General features: G+C 37.9%; 3 protein-coding genes across 3 annotated transcripts; 1 reads left to right on the forward strand and 2 right to left on the reverse strand.

Moving 5' to 3' along the window:
* Positions 1–6,769: 6,769 nt before the first annotated feature.
* Positions 6,770–13,405, forward strand: TT8 (basic helix-loop-helix (bHLH) DNA-binding superfamily protein). Its single transcript, XM_086253018.1, has 7 exons — positions 6,770–7,341; positions 7,460–7,714; positions 9,833–9,929; positions 10,246–10,317; positions 10,502–11,072; positions 12,004–12,959; positions 13,064–13,405. Exons 1-7 carry the CDS (start codon positions 7,232–7,234, stop codon positions 13,148–13,150), a joined length of 2,148 nt encoding a protein of 715 aa, XP_086109144.1. The 5' UTR covers positions 6,770–7,231; the 3' UTR covers positions 13,151–13,405.
* Positions 13,406–13,816: 411 nt separating this feature from the next.
* UVH6 (RAD3-like DNA-binding helicase protein) lies at positions 13,817–18,408 on the reverse strand. Its single transcript, XM_086254287.1, has 12 exons — positions 17,806–18,408; positions 17,419–17,699; positions 17,117–17,199; positions 16,607–17,010; positions 16,068–16,261; positions 15,674–15,854; positions 15,428–15,552; positions 15,082–15,171; positions 14,829–14,907; positions 14,643–14,719; positions 14,422–14,530; positions 13,817–14,287 (listed from the first exon to the last, which is right to left on the reverse strand). Exons 1-12 carry the CDS (start codon positions 18,337–18,339, stop codon positions 14,165–14,167), a joined length of 2,280 nt encoding a protein of 759 aa, XP_086110413.1. The 5' UTR covers positions 18,340–18,408; the 3' UTR covers positions 13,817–14,164.
* A 395-nt stretch (positions 18,409–18,803) lies between these two features.
* Positions 18,804–20,321, reverse strand: LOC147275738 (non-structural protein). The gene is made up of 5 exons (XM_086254040.1): positions 20,181–20,321; positions 20,028–20,085; positions 19,488–19,943; positions 19,261–19,385; positions 18,804–19,026 (listed from the first exon to the last, which is right to left on the reverse strand). The coding sequence occupies exons 1-5, from the start codon at positions 20,276–20,278 to the stop codon at positions 18,963–18,965; spliced, it is 801 nt and encodes a 266-aa protein (XP_086110166.1). The 5' UTR covers positions 20,279–20,321; the 3' UTR covers positions 18,804–18,962.
* Positions 20,322–20,540: the final 219 nt, after the last annotated feature.

Below are 20,540 nucleotides of genomic sequence, written 5' to 3' on the forward strand. Positions count from 1 at the left end.
GGTTTTTCCTAACTTAAGTTAGATAGATAGCATGAACATGGCCTACTTTAGTTCTTGACAGCCCTTGACTATATGTTAACAATTTGCTCACGCACTTTATGCTAATTACTAGCTTAATTAGCTAGCTAGATTTTTGTTTTTAAGTTAAAAATTCATTTGCTTTCTTAAATATATAGTACATAAATTAACATCATCCGGATCAAATGAATGCGTATACAGTTGTGATCTTGTTAAATGGGTCTTTCACTTAACAAACACCCTGTATTGTATTGACAGACCAATTATATATACCTCCTCCCCATCAACATCTATCAACTAACCAAACTTCATGATAAATTTAGCATTATGTATTGTTAGTATTTTACTTGTTGTAAGAGAAAGAAATATATATAGAATACGTAAATTCAGACATATGGATTCAAAAAGCACCGAGTGTCTCTTTAATCCATATATTAATACAAGCTAGTTCGATGTCAAGATTCAAAGTAAACTTTGCTATATTGATTTTGGATTAGCATATTACATTCACAATTGGCCTAAAATGGCAAGACAATACGTTGAGCGCTTGCATTAATTAATTTCCATCAAAGACTTGACCTCCCTCCACCAAAATTGAAAATTGTTGGTATTGTCCAGCACTAAGGGGAGTGTTATGATTGAAAGAGCGAATTAAGATGAGGGTAGAAGTAGAAACTCCATTGAAAGTTGAAGAAGGAGCTACTACTGGCCGACGCAGTAGCTCCTGTGCAGGAGTTTTTGTGGGTACGTAAATTTCCTTAGAATAATCATGCATGCACTAGCTAAGCTAGCTAAGGCTAGCTAGTACAATTAATTAATGTTACCTAGCTTGTTCACATATATTCAAGTACGATTATTAATTGTACCTTCCACAAAGAGCTAGAACCACGAATCCAACGCGGTATTGTACATTCAAGTATGTTTTAATGGGCACGGAGCCAACGCGGTATTGAATATTGATGATGGCCACAATCACTCCCGTTGGACAAAATAAAATAATAAATAAAGAGAGAATGACAATTTTCAAATAATTATTTAAATTATTTAGTGTGATATATCGGGAGGAACTGAGGAAGGATCAACTAACCAGGCCACAACTACTATTGTAGTTTGGCAATGACACTTTGCATATATAGAAGATGAGTGCTTTAATTAGGTCGTACTTGGAATTTGGATGCAAAAGAAAAAGAGATCTCAAAGGATTTGAATACTAATGTATATAGTAGCTAGAGCATTGAGGCTAGAGCCTAGAGGGTATCGCACTATATATGGCCGGATAATAGTCCTGACGTAAGACATGTTTTAAACATGTATGTACATCTGAAGAGTACAATAAGGATTGGTGATAAGGTATCACCAACAAAAAAAATTGAAGGTTCAAGAGACCAACTTTTCTCTTTCGTCTCTATTGGACATAATTGATCTTTGCTATTGAAATGTTCTTTTCGTACATTTGATTGTTCACAAAATTTTTTTCATAAAGTCATTGTATAGCATACAATCACTTTTTGATCCTTAAATATTGATAATTTCACATTTTTATTATTAGGAAATTTAATACTTAATCTGAGTATTATATTGAAACATTTAAAATAAAATAACAAAAAACCATGTCCTAAACATCATTTTTAAAAACAATTATCACATATTAAACAATTAATTGAGACATACAACGAGCTTGTCAAAAGACTAGTGCGTATTATAAAACCGAAAACAGATTAGAGAATTTAAAAGAGTTTGGGAGGTGAGGGACTAATGAGTAATGAGTGGGGGCAAGGGACAGGGGACATATACCTACCCATAAACTAAACTTTAATCTTTTGATTCCGTGCCACGGAAACCATCAGCCGTACGTTCGTTTGACTTTTTTCCTCAGGCTCTGTCTCTGTTCCTTTTCTTTTTGTTCGATCGCCTTTTACTATTGGCCCCACTGCCAATGCCATATCTTCATTACTAGTTGATGCACCGTCATCCATCTGAATTGTAATCTTGAGAGGTTTAATATCATATATGACTACGAGTAAAGAAAAAAACTTACTTATTAGGGTATTGCAGGCTATTACTAGGATAAAAGCTTGAAGAAATAGTTTATGTCTTAAAATTAGAGAAATTGTTACGTGATGAAGTATAAATGCATAGAGTTCATCATGTTGTTGAATATGAAAACCAAATCAATTATATTCGTGTTACAGTAACAAGAAAGTTTCTCTCATTAAATAAATCAATACTAGTTTCGTAAATTTTTTTTTTTGTTCATATTTAAACAAAATGTGAGTGACCCCAGCGATAAACATTGGGCTACTTAGCATCTACTCTTCCTCCACTCGCTTGAATTAAGGTTCATGGACAAAAAGAGAATAAGTTCATGACCCAAGTACTCAATTAAGAACAAGAAGATCTTGATTTGAATCTTGGAAAGAGTAAACTCGAATTAAGCTAATTGACTATAAGACTGAAATCTCCTGGAAAGGACAACAAAGAGAAGGTGCTTTACCTTTTAAAAGTAATGTGGGAATTAGGTATTAGAAAAAGAAAAAATATTGTGAAATTAGGAATTAAATTATGTAAAGCTTTATGAACGAAAAGAAAAGTAGACAATATTGGACATTTCTGCTGCGTCTTAGAGCGAATAAGAAGCTTGAAATTTTATTAATTATGTGTTAATGGGTAGGTATGCATTTTGGTACCAAAAGATGAAACGTGAGTTTGACAATTGGGCAGTCAAGATTATCATCTAGCACAAAAGGTAACAAGCTAAATTTCATAATGAGAATGATTGATGATGAGAAACAATCATTCGATCGGTGATCCCCACCAAGAAAATTCTGCAGTGTTCTTTTTTATTTTTTTTCTTTTAAGTTCTTCGAGAGGGTAAGTACTAGTGTTCTTTTTTTTTTTTTTTAATTTAATTTATTCGGTGAAGAGGTGCAGTGGACAATTTTAGGGTTAATCTTTAACTGAGTTGCTCTATCAATTGTAAGTACTAAAAAATTGTAGAAATCATCACAATAATAAGATGTTATTAAAAAATACAAATAAAGACTTTCAAATTACCCAAAATTAGAATTAACATCTCATCTTGAAAATTTGAAAAATCTTCGATAAATCTTCCCAGAAATATTGATATTTATGGACTTACTCAATCACACTACTCTTCTTTATTCCAAAGTTGTCCATTCCTTTATTAAGCCAAAAAACTCTAGTCTATTCAGATGACGTGTCAACTAACCAGGGATATGATATTGGAAAAGAAAAATTAAAAATTCAGGGGGAAAATGAGTATATTCAGATGGAAGTGTGCATATCAGATGTTTTATCAAAACAGAATGATCTAAGCAGCACTTGATATATATATGTGCAAATATATATCATTCCACTACAACTTTCAAGTGCATGTCATGCATTTAATCATTACTAATGGATTGTATTCAAACATGTTAAAATGTTTACGAAAAAATAAAAAAATTATTTGACTATAAGTCACTAAAACATCACTCTCTTTCCCAAATAAATAAGGCCATTGGCCATTGCAATAGAAAATGCAGGCCATATAGAAAGTTTGGTCCTAAAAAATCAACTTGTGGGATAGCTAGATAGGACAGCATTTGAGAACAAAGTGTAAAACCTGCAATTAGAGGACAAAACATAAGTGGACGGTCCACTAATACACAGCGTTTCTGTGCTTCTGCCACACAAATCAAATGGAGTATGAATGAATTCCATGTCTCCTTTTGCACTCAATGCTATTGGTTGGGTGGGCCCGCCCAGGTTCAGAGATTTTTCGGGCCTGGCCCACTTGAATAATAGTTTTGCTTAGGCCCAACCTAGGGGTTACAAATTTATAGAGTGGCCTCTGAGCTAGCCAATGAGCTGGATCAGGCATCAGAAATTCAGAACCTTGGTCCACCCCCAACCCATTCCTTTTTAAAGGCTGAGATGAGGTTTTAACTTCTAATGGAAAAGCTCTTGTTTTTCCATTTTTCTATGATACATGAATTACTTTTTCAATGTTATATTTATTAAGGGCTTATTCTCACTAATCCTTCTTGAAAGATACATTTTTTCTCACTTTACTCTCTTAAATTTAAAATGTATCACTTTATCACTTGAATTTTCATTTTTTTTACAAATTGTCTGATTCTCTCTAGTCCGTTAACTCTTTTGTTAAAAATGTTGATGTGGTGCTCATGATAAATTGGACACATAGGCACCACATTAGCTTTTTTAACAAAAGAATTAATGGAGTAGACAAAATCAGGCAATCTTTAATAAAGATGAAAGTTCGGGTGGTAAAATGATACAATGTAAATTTAAGGGGATAAAATGAAAAAAAAAAAATGTATCTTTTCAAAGAGCATTAGTGTGAATAAGTCTTTATTAAGCATGAGAATGGAATTATGCTTTCATCCTCATATCTCTAACCCACAAATTAAACGAGGCCAAAGAGATAAGTGGTGTGTGAGAGAGTTGAGAAACACGATGATTTTTGAGGTGGCAGTCTCAAGTCGATTTCAAGTGTTGGAGCAAAAAAAAAACTGGATTTCAAGTTTGGTAGAATAAGACAATACAACTAAACAACCCCCGTTGTCGAGGATTTGTGCCCCTTCAATCTTGTTCGTTCTTCATGGACCACATTCTAATAAATTGTGTTGAACAGCTACAAATAAATATTATTAGCCCTAGTCCTACTGTCCCAGTCATGGTCCTAGGCGACCAACAAATGTTGGAAGTACTGCTTGGCATCTGTAATTCTAATGGCGGCCTTAATTATTTTTCTTTTTTCATATGTATATATACGGTATACCCATAGATGATATAGACTCACTGTACGTATGGTTCTTAAATAACCATGTGTTTGAAAAGTAAATTGAGCTTGGGCTTGGGCTTGGGCTTGGGCCAGATAGTTTTTTATGGTATATGGGTAGGCAGGCATACAGCTGTGCTGATAATACCAATGTAGACTAGTAATCTCACTCATGGCTTTGCCCGAAAAAAAAAAAAAGACTAGTACTCTCACTGAAGGTTTAGAAAAATAATGGATGCGGACTTGAATGGTTGTTGGCTGCTTTTTTTTTTTTTTTTTTGAGGGAAATGGTATTCATATATTAACTAATGTGGACATCAAGTGCCACAATATCGGCCAACCAAGTAGGACAATCATCCCAGAAAATGGGGTCCGAACACGTGAGTGCAAACCTCGCAAGAGCATACGCCACACGATTATAGACACGATAATTATAAAGAAAATCTAATGAACTAAAACTACTAGAAAGAAACTTAATCTCATCAAGTAACAAGCCATATATCCACCGAGAAAGATTGAACCTCGATCACTAGTGATCGACTGCCTTAATTGCATTGCTGGCTGCTTCTTAATAAGCTAACATTGACAAGGTTTATATATATACACTACTTTCATGATAGTAGTTAGCTAGATAAATGGATGATTAATTGAAGTCTTCCTTCATTTCCCTATCGTTATATATATATATAGAGAGTTTTTCTTAAGATTTCTTTTAAATATATATGTTGAGTTTTTGTGAGACTCGCTTTGGATTGCACTTTGATGATCAGACTTGTATATGTATATATGTGTATGCACGGGATATGCGTTTATACTATATAAGAAGTCTTTTTAAGTACGAGATTCAAATGTAAAATGAATACAAAATGTGAGAGAATGTTTGAACACTCACATATAGCCTTCTGATGTTGGGTATCACATTTTCATCCAACATCCAAAAAAAATTTCACTACATAATATCTTATGGATAGATTAGTAGCTAAGAATATTTGTTTTCTTCATGGTGCAAGGGCAATAGCCTAATGGTGGCTGGAGCTAAATGGGTGGTTTGAAATCCAACCTAACACATGAGATGGGATTGAGTGGCTTCCTTGAGTTGAGGAGCCACGCATAATTTTCGAGGTATATTTATATATATTTTGCCTTTGACTGTTAAGTTGAGTATACAATCATTTTTTGTACTCTATACATATATAATGACCACACGCCCAATTCAGAAACACAAAAACCTCACGGTCAGTACTGAAACTTAATTTGCCCTTTCATACATATTGATGAAAAAGGAAAAAAAAGGTCAAATAGACTTTACTTAATGTCATGAATTTGATCAGATTAATTAGTTAGAGTTTTCAGATCTTGGGTGGTATGGGATGTACCTTCAAATTAGGAAAGAAAAAAAAACTTAATTCTATGCTGAGACCTTGGATTAATTTACATGATAAATAATGCCATATATGGTTACATATTACATATATACATTTGACAAGTGGATGTGGAGATATTGGTAGCTAAGTCCTCGTACTGTTCACAACCAATAACATTGTAAAGTTGCAAACTCTATCCTCTGCAGCTCCAACGCCCAGTCTTCGCCACCTAATCACTTGTTTCTCTTTTTCTCACTCTCTCTCTCTCAAACACAAAGAGTCAAAGACAGTCGATGTTAGAATGGTATAAGCCACGCGCGCACAACTAACAAATTGAGTATAAGCAAACACACCATATATGACAATAAGAACTGTCTGGTAGACCGACCAGTCAAAACCCATATCTTTCATGCTCTCTCTCTCTCTCACAATTCACAAACCACTCCTCAGACCTCTAGAACTTCACCACCCCCATCCACCAAAGCTAACGACCCTTCAATTGATTCCCATTTTTTAAACATCAATCTTCATCATCACCATCATCATTTATATATTCATTTTACAAAGGTGGCATTATTTCTTGGGCAACTAACATATCTTCCTCAAAGTCATCATCTACCTTTTTCTCTCTTTCTCTTCTTCACCTGCAGGTCTGCTTTCTACACACTACACACTACACACTACACCTTCTCTTCTCTCCTTAAAGTCTCTCTCTAACCCTCATCCTTTCCCTTTCTCTTCAGTTTGGAACATATCAAAAAGCCCAAAGGGGGTTTGATCATTAGCTAGCTACCTCCACGCACCAAATCATCCTCCTCCACCTTTCTACTTCCTTTTTTACTCATCTCTCAAACCCAAAAGTGGGTTTCCTTTTATCTCTATTTTGACTTAATTAATTTACACATAATTATCAATTCCATAGAAAAGGATCGAGTTTGGAGGGTAGCTAGCAAGCTTGCTTAATTTCTCTAACTGTCTAAGAAATAGAGAGAAGGTCTGGTGGCGATCGATCAATCTACCAAACCCGCCTGCCGGTTCTGCAAGAATGGCTGCGCCGCCGCCGAGTAGCAGCAGGCTCCGTAGCATGTTGCAGGCCTCAGTGCAATCGGTTCAGTGGACTTACAGTCTCTTCTGGCAAATTTGCCCGCAGCAAGGGTACGTACATATATATATATATATATATAATTGTTTCGATCACTTTAATATTTTGTACTAATTAATGAATTTAATTAATTTGTGTGGTGGTTAATACTTAATTATGATGAACGATCAGGATCTTAGTATGGGCAGATGGGTATTACAATGGGGCAATAAAGACTAGGAAGACGGTGCAACCCATGGAAGTGAGCGCGGAGGAGGCGTCTCTACAGAGAAGCCAGCAGCTGAGGGAGCTCTACGATTCCTTGTCGGCTGGAGAGACAAACCAGCCGGCACGCCGCCCTTGCGCCTCCTTATCGCCGGAGGACTTAACCGAGTCCGAGTGGTTCTACTTGATGTGTGTCTCTTTCTCTTTTCCCCCAGGGGTCGGGTAAGTAACTAATTAACTACTACTACGACTACTACTACTACTCATTATATTTATTTCATATATTTTTCTTCTAGATTTCCATGCCATGTTCTTCCCTGCTGCTTCCATTCATTTTAATTCAATCACAGTTCCTTCTTGTGGTCAAGTTCAGTGCAAATCTGCAACTATTAGTAGAAACAAATTTATGGGTGTGAATCAACACTTTTGTTTTACAGTACTCTTATATATATATATATATATATAACAATTAGTAAATTAAAAACTCTCTCTCAGAATTTAGTTATACAAAAATTTCCTTTATAAGATATAGTGGAACACCATCAATGTTATTAATTAGTACCATTGATGGGTTTATAATATTTCATTGTTCCCAAAAATTAAGTTTAAGAACCACACATAAAAACTCTGATTAATATGGGGTTCACTTGGATCTCTCTCTCTCTCTCTATATATATATTATATATAAGTACTCCCATGTAATTTAAGGAGGGATGTACTGAGTACTATACATATAGTGGTTAGATTAAATACTTAGCATGGTACTTGGGGTACACACTAGAGACCAATATAATTAGTCTCCCATCTAACATTTCAAATTTTTGGGTTGATAGTTGCATATAACATTTATGATATCTTGAGAACACTATTCAATTTCTTGCTATGTATGGATATATGAATGGGGACCCCTTACTAATTAAGTCTAAGTCGGTGTGTAAGAACCAAGAAGTGAGATCGATCGATTGACAGATAGGGGCACAATACTACTCACAACTCACAAGCGCGGTTGTGGGGTAAATGTGAGCCTAAATGTCGGGAACTGTATATTTCCAAACATGTGTAAGGTCACACGTGTAAGCTGCAAGGTTGCTAGAATGCATCTTCACACATGTGATCTTTGGAAGCATCACTTCCAAGTTCCAACATATATTGACAATAACAACACCCCCTTTAAAGTCTGTCAGCAGACCTTATTTATAGCATTCCCCAAAAAGGTTCTTGAAAACCAGCCCCCCCTAATTCTTAATTTGTTTGTTTCTTTGTTTTTGTTGGGGGGTGTGTGTTTCTTTTATTACTTGATGCTATTTGTTTGTTCTGTGAAAGCATTATGCATTGATGATGTCTTTTAAGTTATATGGGATTCTAGATAGCCTTCTGGGGATTTCTGTGGAGAAGTTAATGAATGGCATGGAGCTTGCTAAGATCATCTAGTTTTGTTTTTTTGACGACTTTAAGATTGTGAAGTGCATGCTTCATTTAGGGACTGTTGGTGAGAATATATTCTGGGACTCTGTCAAATTAAAAGACGTGGTGAAAAAAAAGAAAGTGAAATAATTAAATGATTAGTTTAATAAGTTGACGTTGAAATCTGTGGCTTTCACTAAAGTTTTTGCCAGATGCTATGGAAGCTACTTCTTTGGGATAAGAGACAACCATAATGTGTTCATCCTCGCGAAACAGCCAAAGCAGTTGTTTCGTTCTAAGATTCTCTCTCTCTCTCTCTCTCTCTCTCTCACTCTCTCTCATCTGATCATCTGATGAGTAGGTCAATAATTTAAGGGAGGCCCGTATTCTTATGCCCCTAGCTAAGGTTCTTTAATAATTTAATTTAATTTGCATGTTAGGCGCTTTTTCAAAGGGATCGATGAATTAAATTAAAGAGAAATTATTGCTGGTATCTAGGTCATGCGTTAGACATACCTTTCGGCACCCACTCCACGATGCAGTACTAGCTATTGATCATAAATATTTTTAACCTAATTACTTATACATATATGTTTGCATTTTATTTTTGTCATATAACTAAGATGCCTAGCTAGCTATACATATGTAAGAAGTAAGCTTTATAGTTTTGTCGTTGGACTACTTGTATATTCCCTTAGCTATAAAGCTGTAACAACAGGCATCCCACATGCTATCAACCATGGTGTGTGAGGTAGAGTGTACGCAATGAAACATTTTCTGTATGTATATATACTATGTCTTTGTATGAGCGTATTAATTTATATATGCATACATGATCGATTATTATCTATTGAGTAGCTAGTGATAATTAATTAACCGTACATCAAATTAATTAATTGTTTAAGGTGTGATATATATGTTTACGTACATGTATAGGTTGCCAGGAAAAGCATACGCAAGGAGGCAGCATGTATGGCTCACTGGTGCAAACGAGGTTGATAGCAAAACCTTCTCCAGAGCTATTTTAGCCAAGGTACTTAATTACGTATCGATAGATACACCTACTTACCAAAACATGCAGTACCTAATTAATGTACAAATTAATTAATTGCAAATTTAACTAGCCTGATCAAACCTTAATTAGTTAGTGAGGAAATATTTAAGGAGTACCTGGAAATGTTTTGATATTCTTAACTGGCCGGTATAGCTCGTGCATGTTTAAATTTCACGTATAGCAAATATATATGTCTTAGACTAGCTCTTTAATTAGCTCCAATTAATACATTAATCCAGTGAAGTGTGAACTAACTACTGTCTATTAAATTTGCATGGCTCTCCGGCCACTCCAGAGTGCTCGTATACAGACAGTGGTGTGCATTCCTATGCTAGACGGCGTCGTCGAATTTGGCACCACAGATAGGGTACGTACGTAACACCAATTTTCTCTTCTCATATATGTATACGAAAAACTTGAGGTCTAACACTCTCTTAGATGTGTGCGAGCATACGAACCTTGGCACCTGATAATTATTTTGTATTTGTGTTTATATAATATGAATGAGAGTTTTGATTAAATGAATGGTGCTTTGTATACATATGGTGTAGGTTCCAGAAGATCATGCTTTCGTACAACACGTCAAAACCTTCTTCGTTGACCACCACCACCCTCCCCCTCCAAAACCCGCCCTCTCCGAGCACTCCACCTCCAACCCGGCCGCCTCATCCGACCACCCCCGCTTCCACTCTCCACACCCCTCCACCACGTGTGGAGCCGCAAACAATACACCTCTCAACGCGGCCCAAGAAGACGAGGAGGACGAAGAGGAGGAGGACGACGACGAAGCCGACTCCGACTCTGAAGCCGAAACCGGCCGCAACGCTCGCCTTGCTAATATTGCAGCACTACGAAACCCTCCGCCCGTAGTTTCCGAGCTCGCAGCTGAGCCGAGCGAGCTCATGCAGCTTGAGATGTCTGAGGACATCCGCCTCGGCTCTCCGGACGACGCGTCCAACAATTTGGACTCGGATTTTCACTTGTTAGCCGTGAGCCAGTCAGCAAACCCGGCCGACCACCAGCGTCAAGCTGACTCGTATCGAGCTGAGTCGACTCGCCGGTGGCCGGCAGTACAAGACCCATTATTGGGCGGTGGCCTTCAACCTGCACCTCATCCCACAGGTACGTAACAAAACTAGTACTTTCATTTTTTGTCTGAACAAACAAAACTAGTACTACTCACTTACTCGATCAGTCTTGCTATCAATTTCATTTTATTTAACCAATAAAAAAATTAAAATAAAATCCAACAAATGTAAATAAATTACTTTAAATTACATTTTATAATTTTTAATGATAAAGAAATATACCTAAAAATTTATAATGATACATAAATTAACTTTGTATAAATAAAAGCTACGTTAAGTTTTTATGTTTTTGACACTAAGTGCTCATTGAGTTTTTTATTTTTTTGAAAATTAGGCAAATTGTCATTATAAAATAGTGATAATTAATAACAGTATAATATGAGTATTTTATGTAATTCAAATTCACTTAGGTTCGATGATTTATGTGACGCGCTTCTCATAAAAGTGGACCGGCTAAAATTTTCTATTGGAAGTGGGCTGAGTCATGAGTTTAATTTCTAATTTCTGAACTAGACTCTAAAAAAATAACCCGATATTATTCTTATATTGCCCACATCTGAGTGTAAGTCATGAGTGAGTAGCACGTGACAAATTGTAGGTCAGCTCTATAGTTTATCAATAATTTTTTAACACAGGGGTCCCTCTTTGCCCGTGCAAAAATGTCAAAACCTTCCGCCCATCACGCGCTGCTGCTCTCCGTGTACACGAAAACCCATAGAAATAGAAATTTTAGAAAGTGTGTCTGCGATCCCTGAAACAATCGCTTTTTGGGGATGATACTATTTGGTTGGCAAGGACAAAGCCCAATTCAAATCTGGGGCTCTGAGCACCAAATTTTCTACCCACCTATAGCAAACTTCAACATTAATCAAACCTTTTAACCTAATCTATAATATACTCGTTGATTAGTATAATTTTCCCAGCTAATCATAACCACCCAATCCCCAATTTTTGTGTGATTACAGGTGGACCGCTAGCATTAGAGGAATTGACGCATGACGACACTCACTATTCCGAAACAGTCTCCACCTTACTCCAAAGGCAGGCTACACTGTGGACCGATTCCATGTCCGCCGATTACGTCACCTACTCCACCCAATCGGCATTCGCCAAGTGGACGACAACCTGCGGCGCTGGGGACCACAACCACAACCTCCTGGTCCCAATCGAAGGCACGTCCCAGTGGCTCCTAAAATACATCCTCTTCAGCGTACCGTTCCTCCACACGAAATATCGCGACGAGAACTCACCAAAATCGCACGAGGGAAGCGGTGGTGGTGACGTGGCCACGAGATTAAAGAAGGGAACCCCACAAGACGAGCTCTCCGCCAACCACGTGTTGGCGGAGCGGCGCCGCCGCGAGAAGCTGAACGAGCGGTTCATTATTCTTCGGTCGTTGGTGCCGTTCGTGACCAAAATGGACAAGGCCTCGATTTTGGGGGACACGATCGAGTACGTGAAGCAGCTGCGTAAGAAGATTCAGGATCTCGAGGCGCGTAACGTCCCGATGGAAGACGATCAACGGTCCAGATCGTTGGGGGAGATACAAAGGACGAGTAGTTTAAAAGAGTTGCGGAGCGGGCTTATGGTTTCGGATCGGACCCGGGTTGGCCCGCCCGGGTCGGATAAAAGGAAGTTAAGAATTGTGGAGGGAAGTGGCGGGGTTGCCATTGCCAAGCCTAAAGCGATGGAGGAGTCGCCACAGCCGCCGGCACCGGTGCAATCGCCTTCGCCGATGGTGACAGGGACGTCTCTGGAATTATCGATAATAGAGAGCGACGGGTTGTTGGAGCTCCAGTGTCCGTACAGAGAAGGGTTGTTGCTTGATGTCATGCAAACGCTCCGAGAGCTCCGGATTGAGACGACGGTGGTCCAGTCGTCGTTGAACAATGGGTATTTCGTAGCTGAACTGAGGGCCAAGGTATTTTATTATTATTATTTAGTCTGCCATTTTTGTTATTTTGATTGGGTTACAAGGAAAGACAGGATTTTGGTTTCTGGGTTTTGATTCAATTTTGATTTCAGGTGAAGGAGAATGTGAATGGGAAGAAGACAAGCATTACAGAAGTGAAGAGGGTAATAAATCAAATCATACCCCAATCTGACTCATAATTAGTATTAGTAATCAAATAATTTTGAGGGTCTGGGAAAAACTTAACCCATATATATTGCTGACTATTCAGAAGCAGTTGCTAGCATTAGCATCATCAGTACGTAGTGTACAATATTAGAACACTTTATTTTTATTTTTTTGCTAATTGATGTTTATAATTTGTTCCCTATGTAATCTAACAAAGTGTATGTTTGTGACATTCAGCTTAGTGTTAAACAAGAACGGCAATATCAAATTAGTATTTTATGTTCCAATTACGTAGCATTTGTCTCATCACCTAAATTTACACATATAAAACATACGCAAAAAGCAAAGTTTAAAACGTATTTGCCCAAACTTTCATGAACAACACAGCACAGTAATTGATCAGCAGTCAGAAGTCTTCCCAATTACATGCATGGTCAAATTATAATCATCCTACGAATTGGATAAGTTCAATTATAAAATCACTTAAAATGGACCGTCATAGATATTAAGAATTTGACTACCCTTGTATTCAGTATGATCACGTGACCACTGTATGAATGATTTATACGGTCTAAAAGCTGAATCATACAAAAGAAGAATTCAAATTCCATGGGCAAACCAACCAGCCGGCTATGAAGAAATTAAGATTGTTGAATAGAACTACATCAATTTGGGATCCCTAGCACTACTCCATAGTAAAACATATAAATTCGTCAAAATTGAGTGCAAGGAGAGCTATAATTTTAGCTCTAGAAAAATTTAAATTTGAACCAGGCAAAGATATACACAAGGAATTTGTACAGCATATCATGAAGTGATCTACGCAGCAATCAAGGTCACTTAAATTTTACCACGGGGGAAAAATTGAATTTTGATGAATTTGACCACAAGGGTATGCCCCGCTCCAACATGTAACTGCTTAGATCACTGACATCAAAATCCCCCAACTTGGCCAATCTCCTCTGTGTAGGGCTGTAGAAGGCATGATAGATCATGAACAACCAACAGACCAACCATACTGAATTTCACTTTCAGACACAGATTCCTTAAAACAACATTTCATTAGTGATGCTATCGCCCATCCTCTCCAAATCTTCTTGCGATAGGAGGGTTTTCCTACCACTGCCACCACCAGCCTTATCATATGGTTGAGCCATTTTCCTGAGGAACTGCGTTCAAGATAAAGAAGATTGACAAAATAAAGTACTGATGTTACCAGACCATTTATGAGTTCGATTGATCTTATTTTTCAGGTCGAAACATATTACGATAGTACAAACATGTAATATCAACAAGGACAAACCTCTCGTGCTATATGCAGAGCCATGTCTGTGCTCAAATTCAGGTGTGCATCACGCAAATGCGACAGTATCCATCCGGGCAATTTAGATCGCTTGTCATGACGACTGTACCTGAAGTTGAAGTTAAAGCACCCAACAATCAACTGGCCAAAGGTTAACTAGAAGTTCCATCATTGAATCCAAGAATTTATAAATTCAATTGATATAACAAAAGAATACAAACCTTTTGTCAGCAAAAATCATCATACCATAGTCCGCCTTTGAACGGATGACTCGGCCCACACATTGTGCAGCTTGTCTCTGCACCAGTAAATTCCCATTACAAAAAACATAAATTTCATAAAACATATAAACTTAAAAACCACACAAACAAATATCTTAGATGGTATGAAAGGCAATGAAATGATACCAAAGCATCAAAAGTCAAAAAATCTCCTTCCTTTATTTGAAAGGTATCCCGCAAGTATTCCAGCCGTGCAAGCAAAATCCTACAAAACAATAATCTCATATGTCAAGCCACAGACAACACAGCTGCATGAACTTGATCAGCATAGACAATGTACATCCCCCGATAAAAAAAATTTAAAACATGCAGAAAATTAGTTTTGCAATTCTCTTTTTCACTAAATAAAACCACAGAGAGATCATAAAATTGAACTCACTTGCTTAATGTGTACTGAAAAGGGACACCAAACATGATCACTAATCGTCCATAATGTCGATCAAAGTCGATTCCTTCAGCTACTTTTCCCCTGTGAAATTATATATGTAAGTTTAGTCTTGTCATAGAGAACTACGTCAACCATCAATTGTAATATTGAAAGGATTTGTCTGAATAACATGTGGCATCGCATAATGAAGAGCTTTTGAAATATGATAGCATAAACAAATAGAGATCCAAAAATACTCCATCTCTTTTAGTTCAATTAGAACTACAATAGAATTGCATATTCCATTCACAAGATCATCATTAAGAAACTCTGAACATTTCAAGGACCAATACAATACCTGGCAACAGAAAAGAAGACAGCACCTCGCCCACAATCACAAGCCTTGCGGTAGTTGTCAAGAGCCAGAGTAGTCTCTACCACATCTTGGGTCTCAATGAAAACAAGCTTATGCTGCATTATTTCCTGTGACAACAAGAACACTAAGAACCTATATCCAAAACCTTCATAGCAAGCTTGGAGAAGAGGAAAAATGAAAAGCACACAGAAATCTAGGAACGGTAAGAGCCATAGATATTGCAGTCACCTTTAAAATTCCATTTTCGTTCCAGCTATTTACTATTCCATCCATATAAGAGTAACTGACAAAAAAACATACAACCCCATCGGGAACAACAGAAACCATCTCCAGCAAAAGTCTCCCATAATTCCTTACTACGCCGAGATCACTTCTCATATCAAATTTGGTGCTCACTGGAAGCTGATCACTGAAACAATATACCATAGGATATTGATGTCAGAGTGACATTTAGATAACTAAATGGGATTAGTGTCTGATTAACTATGAACTGATAAGATTATGATGCTAAATATAGTCATCAAGTTACAATCTGATAACAATTATTATGATCAGTAAAATTTACAACTTGTGTAATAGAATGAATCAAGAGGGGGAAAAAGAACTTCTATTGATGTTATACCTTCCACGGGTGAGAACCATTGGGCATATGCAGTCTCTTGTTAGTGACATTGTAAAACTTCGACTGACCACAGGATTGAAATTGAGAAGACGAGGGTAGAGATCAATTGGGCTCAAGGTTCCAGATGTAATCACAACTGATTGAAATCGATCAAATACAGGCTTTATGGCAAGAGAAGCATCATGACAGCTAAGCTAGAATGCCAAATATGAAAGCTTAGATCAGAACTAACAATCTTCTGTCCATACACTGCCAAAGTATTATAAGTAGATCTAGTGATGACAGACAGACTCCTATTGTACATATGCAAGAAACGTATTACAGGAAGAATTTATTTTGAAATCACCAAAAAATTGATATTAAACAAGTGGAAGACAAAACTAGGGCCATAACTATTGTATCATTAGTTTTACCATGGACACAAAAAGTTTACAAGAATTGTAAAAGGCGGTCCAATTTGTTTTAATCACATACAATGACTTTCACACAGGTTTTCCAGATAAGGAATTAAGAAAGAAAAAAGAAGAAGCTAAACTGACCTGCAAAACAGGATCAGGAATATGGGGCATTCTCTCATCAAATGGTTCAATTATAATGGAGAAACCACGAGTGTATGTTCCCACTAGAGTGGCAAAGTCACATATTGTTTGGATGTGTAAGAACTCATCTGTGTCAGTAATTTCTAATGTCATCATGAGTGAGTGTAGGCGATCATAACAGAACTTCAGAGTTTTCTGGTCAATTCCAGCATGTGTATTAATAGAGGCAACAAAGCCAACAGGGCCTTCCTTCTCCACATTCTCTGTTTCTAGACGCCCTTCCAGATACTGGACCAATCTTCGTAAAACATGCAGAAAATGGTCTGCTTTGCGAATATTTCCAGGCACAGCCTCCTTCAAAATATCATCGGGTAGGGCAGGATTTTGAAGCCAAGCATCTGTCACTGCATAGAAAGAAGAAAGAAAAGAATATGAGAAATCATGAAATCATCAAACAAAAATATTAATTTTCAACGAATTAGAAATCGTGGGAATGAGCATGCAACATACTAGGTAAGTTTCCTCCTTGTGCCAAACCCTCAACAAGCCGGCTGTATTCTGCACGCAATCTTCCTGCATCAGTGGCCTTGAACCTACCTACCATGTCAAGCAAATAAATGAAAATCTGTATCAAACGTGAGGACAAGAATCAAAGAAGCAGAAAACAAACCTATCCAGAAATAATCTAGCCATTACTTTTAATAGATCATGATAGAATACTTCAACAGAACTAACTATTGATCAACTCTAATTGGACCATACATCAGGGGAACATAAAAACTTAGAAAAATATATAATGAAAAAGCACCTACCTTTCAATTTCATGCTGCATCTTACTGAGATTCCTTCTGGCCCCTTCAAGTGTCTGTCTCCTCACACTAACACTAAGTGCTTCAATACACACATTATCAATATTGTGCGCCTCATCAAACACCACAACAGACTCCTTCTGCATTTCCTTGGAAATAATCCCAGCCACTTTGGGATCAAGCAAATACTGATAACTGTAAACCACCACATTCGCGAACTGCACCATATGCCTTGCCAAGAAGTAGGGACACCACCCTCTCTCCTTCCCAAACGCCCTCAAATCCTTCAAAACACAATACACAGTGACCCAGTTGCAGTTATTTGATTCCCAATTTTATTTTTTTTAAAAGAAAGATTGAAACTTGAGATCCCAATTGAGTGAGCAGTACCTGCAAGGTATAAACCCCAGGAGGCAAAACCGCTCCAGACCCAGCTTTCTCATACTGCTCAAAAAACTCACAGGTGGGCAAATCTGGGTTCTCAGCAGCCATGGCACGGACCCAACTGGCCGTCAATTTCCTACACGCCGCATCAACAGAGTCTCGATTCTCAGCAGCCAATACATTAGGGTTGACGCAGAGGTTCTTCCGAGACGATAAACCTACGGCGAGGATCTTGGCCTGGGGACCCAGATGCTGAAGCTGGTACTTATGGAGGAGCTTAAGCTCGGCGAGAGTCTTCTCCATCTCGTGCACGGTGCGAGTGCAGTAGATGAGCTTGACTGGGTTTTGGGGCTTGGAGAGAGTGTAGCTGGTGATGAGGGAGAGGAGGGCGATCGTTTTGCCGGTGCCGGTGGGCATTTCGAGAAGGCAGTGACCCTTGGCGTCGAGGGCTCGCTTGAGCTCGAGCATGTAGGCATATTGCTCTGGGTATATGTGGTCGTACGGGAAGTAGACTGTTACGTCCTCCATTTGGAACTTCATGGTTTTTGGGAGATTGGGGTTTTGGGTTTTGCTCGTCAGAGAGAATGAAACTGCGGGTTAGTCTTTCCCTTTCACAATGAAAACGACGAACTGGCTTCACTTCTACTGTTCTACATCACTATGAAGACGTGGGTAACTCGATAGTATATTGGGCTTCTGTTTTGTTGGGCCTGTATATATTGGGCTTTCGGCCACTACTTACATGGCTGAATAATTAAACCTTTTCAGCCCAGAAATGGAGATGATGGCAATTGGGCCAAGTTTTGAGTACAGTTCCTTCCATTGGCCATAGAAGCAAGTAAATTTGTTAAAAGTATCGAAAGCTTTATCGAAGGGTAAAAGTATCGAAAGCTTTATCTTCTTATGATTTGTTTTTAATTTTTTGATGCAAACAAAGTTAAAACTAATTGGTAAATACAAATCCATGTCCAAATACAAATATTGGCTAATTTAGACAAAATGAATGAGAGAGTGAAAGTTGTTACGATACGTTGATAGAAGAGACTATCTAAGCATATAGGTAAATGTTACAACTAAGTCTGCTAACGAGTAATGAAGCTGTGCAGTGTACAGTTCAAATATGATAGAATATTATCAAAAATACATGGATGCAATATGTTGGGCTATTCTCCTTCAGCTTGTGTGTTAGATGATGCTAGGCCCTTGATTACATGCCGACATTGAAACCTGCAACATCCAAAATCAAACAAACCAGATATCACCTACAAAAGCCAAGCAAATACAAACACATTGAAATATATTCATCGTAAAGTAAAGTGAAAGTGATGCTAGCCCAATTAAGTTTGTGAGCTAATGAAATGGAAATGCATTCAATCATGCAAAAGCAAAAGCAAAGCAAATGGAAGTCATGGAATTGAGAACAAAGTACAAAGAAAAGGGTAAATTCCCAATGAAACATACCATATAAAATCATTTGGAGTAGATTCAACCAAGTCATCTGAGCTACCAGTTTGAGAAGAAGGATCAGGAGCATTCATTTTCTGATCTTGGGTTTTGCTCTTGAACCTTAGTCTTAAAGGCACAATCTGCAAGAAAAAAAAAATGCATTAGTGAACTGAGTTGAATTCTAATTGATGATTTATCGCATTAATATCGCAATCAAATAACTAATGATGCTAGTTGATCACCTTGTTGCTGTATCTGAAATCACGTTTGGGAAGAAAATGAGGAGGCAAACTGAAAGAAGAAGGAGCTTTAACCAGTAGAAACAACTTGGAAGGACCAGGATAAGAAGCAGAACCAGCACCCTTTGAAATCAGCGCCCGAATCGCTTTTCTACAAAGCACTTCTGCTGCTCTGCTTTTGGTAGCGAAATCATGCTCTTCACCACTCGGCCCAGCCTTTGCATTCGCAAAGCTCAACTCGTAGACATGTTGAGGTCGTATCGGACTGCCTCCGATAACCAGAATCGCTTTTCGGAACTGAGGAACCTCGCTGATCATCAGCTTCAGTGCGGTTTGGAGATGAGAGACTCCGTGCATCAGCTTCTGGAATCTTCGAATCCCGCGTTTCGCCTCCCTCATTTGGCCCAAGTGCTTTCTCCGAAGCGTTGGCTTCACCTCGTTTTGCGTGAGAGCCATTTCCTGAAACTCGCAGAGAACACACTGGTTAGGGCACAGAATTCGCCGAAAATAGTTGATGAAGAAGAACAGCTTCTGCTTTCATACCAAGTCCTTGTACTCGGAACAGAGCGAATCGAATTCCAGAGTGATATCCTGCAACATGCTGTGTGTGAATGGTGTTGAAAGATTCGATTAGATAGATAGAGTATGGTTGCGAAGAAATTGATAGGGGATTTCAGAGAAATGTGAACTACTTACGAAGGGATTTGCTGGTGCATGTAAAGCAAGAAACTTGAGATTTCGTTAATGGCGTGGAAGATCACAGAGCCGTCCAGAGACTCCGCAGCGATCTCCATCTCCGATCTTCCACCTCAAACTCTCTCAGTTTGAATTTTAAACGGAACCTGGATTTCTACGGCCCAACTGGCCCAACATAATTAAGCCTTGTTTGCGGCCCACTCCTTACAACTGTACTTTTACATTTATGCCCCTGTTATCTCATTGTTATGTTCAACTCAAAACTTTCTTGCCAAAAATCATGTATCATACAAAATATAATATCATAAAACATTAATGTGTTTTTTTTTTTTTGTCTTACTATTACCATTACTAATAAAT

This window comes from Dryas octopetala, chromosome 8 (genome assembly GCF_963921425.1).
Source record: "Dryas octopetala chromosome 8, drDryOcto1.1, whole genome shotgun sequence".
NCBI classification, from domain to species: Eukaryota; Viridiplantae; Streptophyta; class Magnoliopsida; order Rosales; family Rosaceae; genus Dryas; species Dryas octopetala.

Excerpts from the sequence above, each read along its gene's own strand:
- LOC147275738 (XM_086254040.1), bottom strand. The coding sequence starts at position 20,278 with ATGGAGATCGCTGCGGAGTCTCTGGACGGCTCTGTGATCTTCCACGCC. Across the intron at positions 20,086-20,180 it reads ATGCACCAGCAAATCCCTTC|CATGTTGCAGGATATCACTC; the intron begins GTAAGTAGTTCA and ends ATTCACACACAG. Across the intron at positions 19,027-19,260 it reads ACTCCAAATGATTTTATATG|GTTTCAATGTCGGCATGTAA; the intron begins GTATGTTTCATT and ends TGGATGTTGCAG.
- TT8 (XM_086253018.1), top strand. The coding sequence starts at position 7,232 with ATGGCTGCGCCGCCGCCGAGTAGCAGCAGGCTCCGTAGCATGTTGCAG. Across the intron at positions 7,342-7,459 it reads CAAATTTGCCCGCAGCAAGG|GATCTTAGTATGGGCAGATG; the intron begins GTACGTACATAT and ends ATGAACGATCAG. Across the intron at positions 11,073-12,003 it reads ACCTGCACCTCATCCCACAG|GTGGACCGCTAGCATTAGAG; the intron begins GTACGTAACAAA and ends GTGTGATTACAG.
- UVH6 (XM_086254287.1), bottom strand. The coding sequence starts at position 18,339 with ATGAAGTTCCAAATGGAGGACGTAACAGTCTACTTCCCGTACGACCAC. Across the intron at positions 14,908-15,081 it reads TTTCAGTACACATTAAGCAA|GATTTTGCTTGCACGGCTGG; the intron begins GTGAGTTCAATT and ends ATTGTTTTGTAG. Across the intron at positions 14,288-14,421 it reads CTCTGCATATAGCACGAGAG|TTCCTCAGGAAAATGGCTCA; the intron begins GTTTGTCCTTGT and ends TCTTGAACGCAG.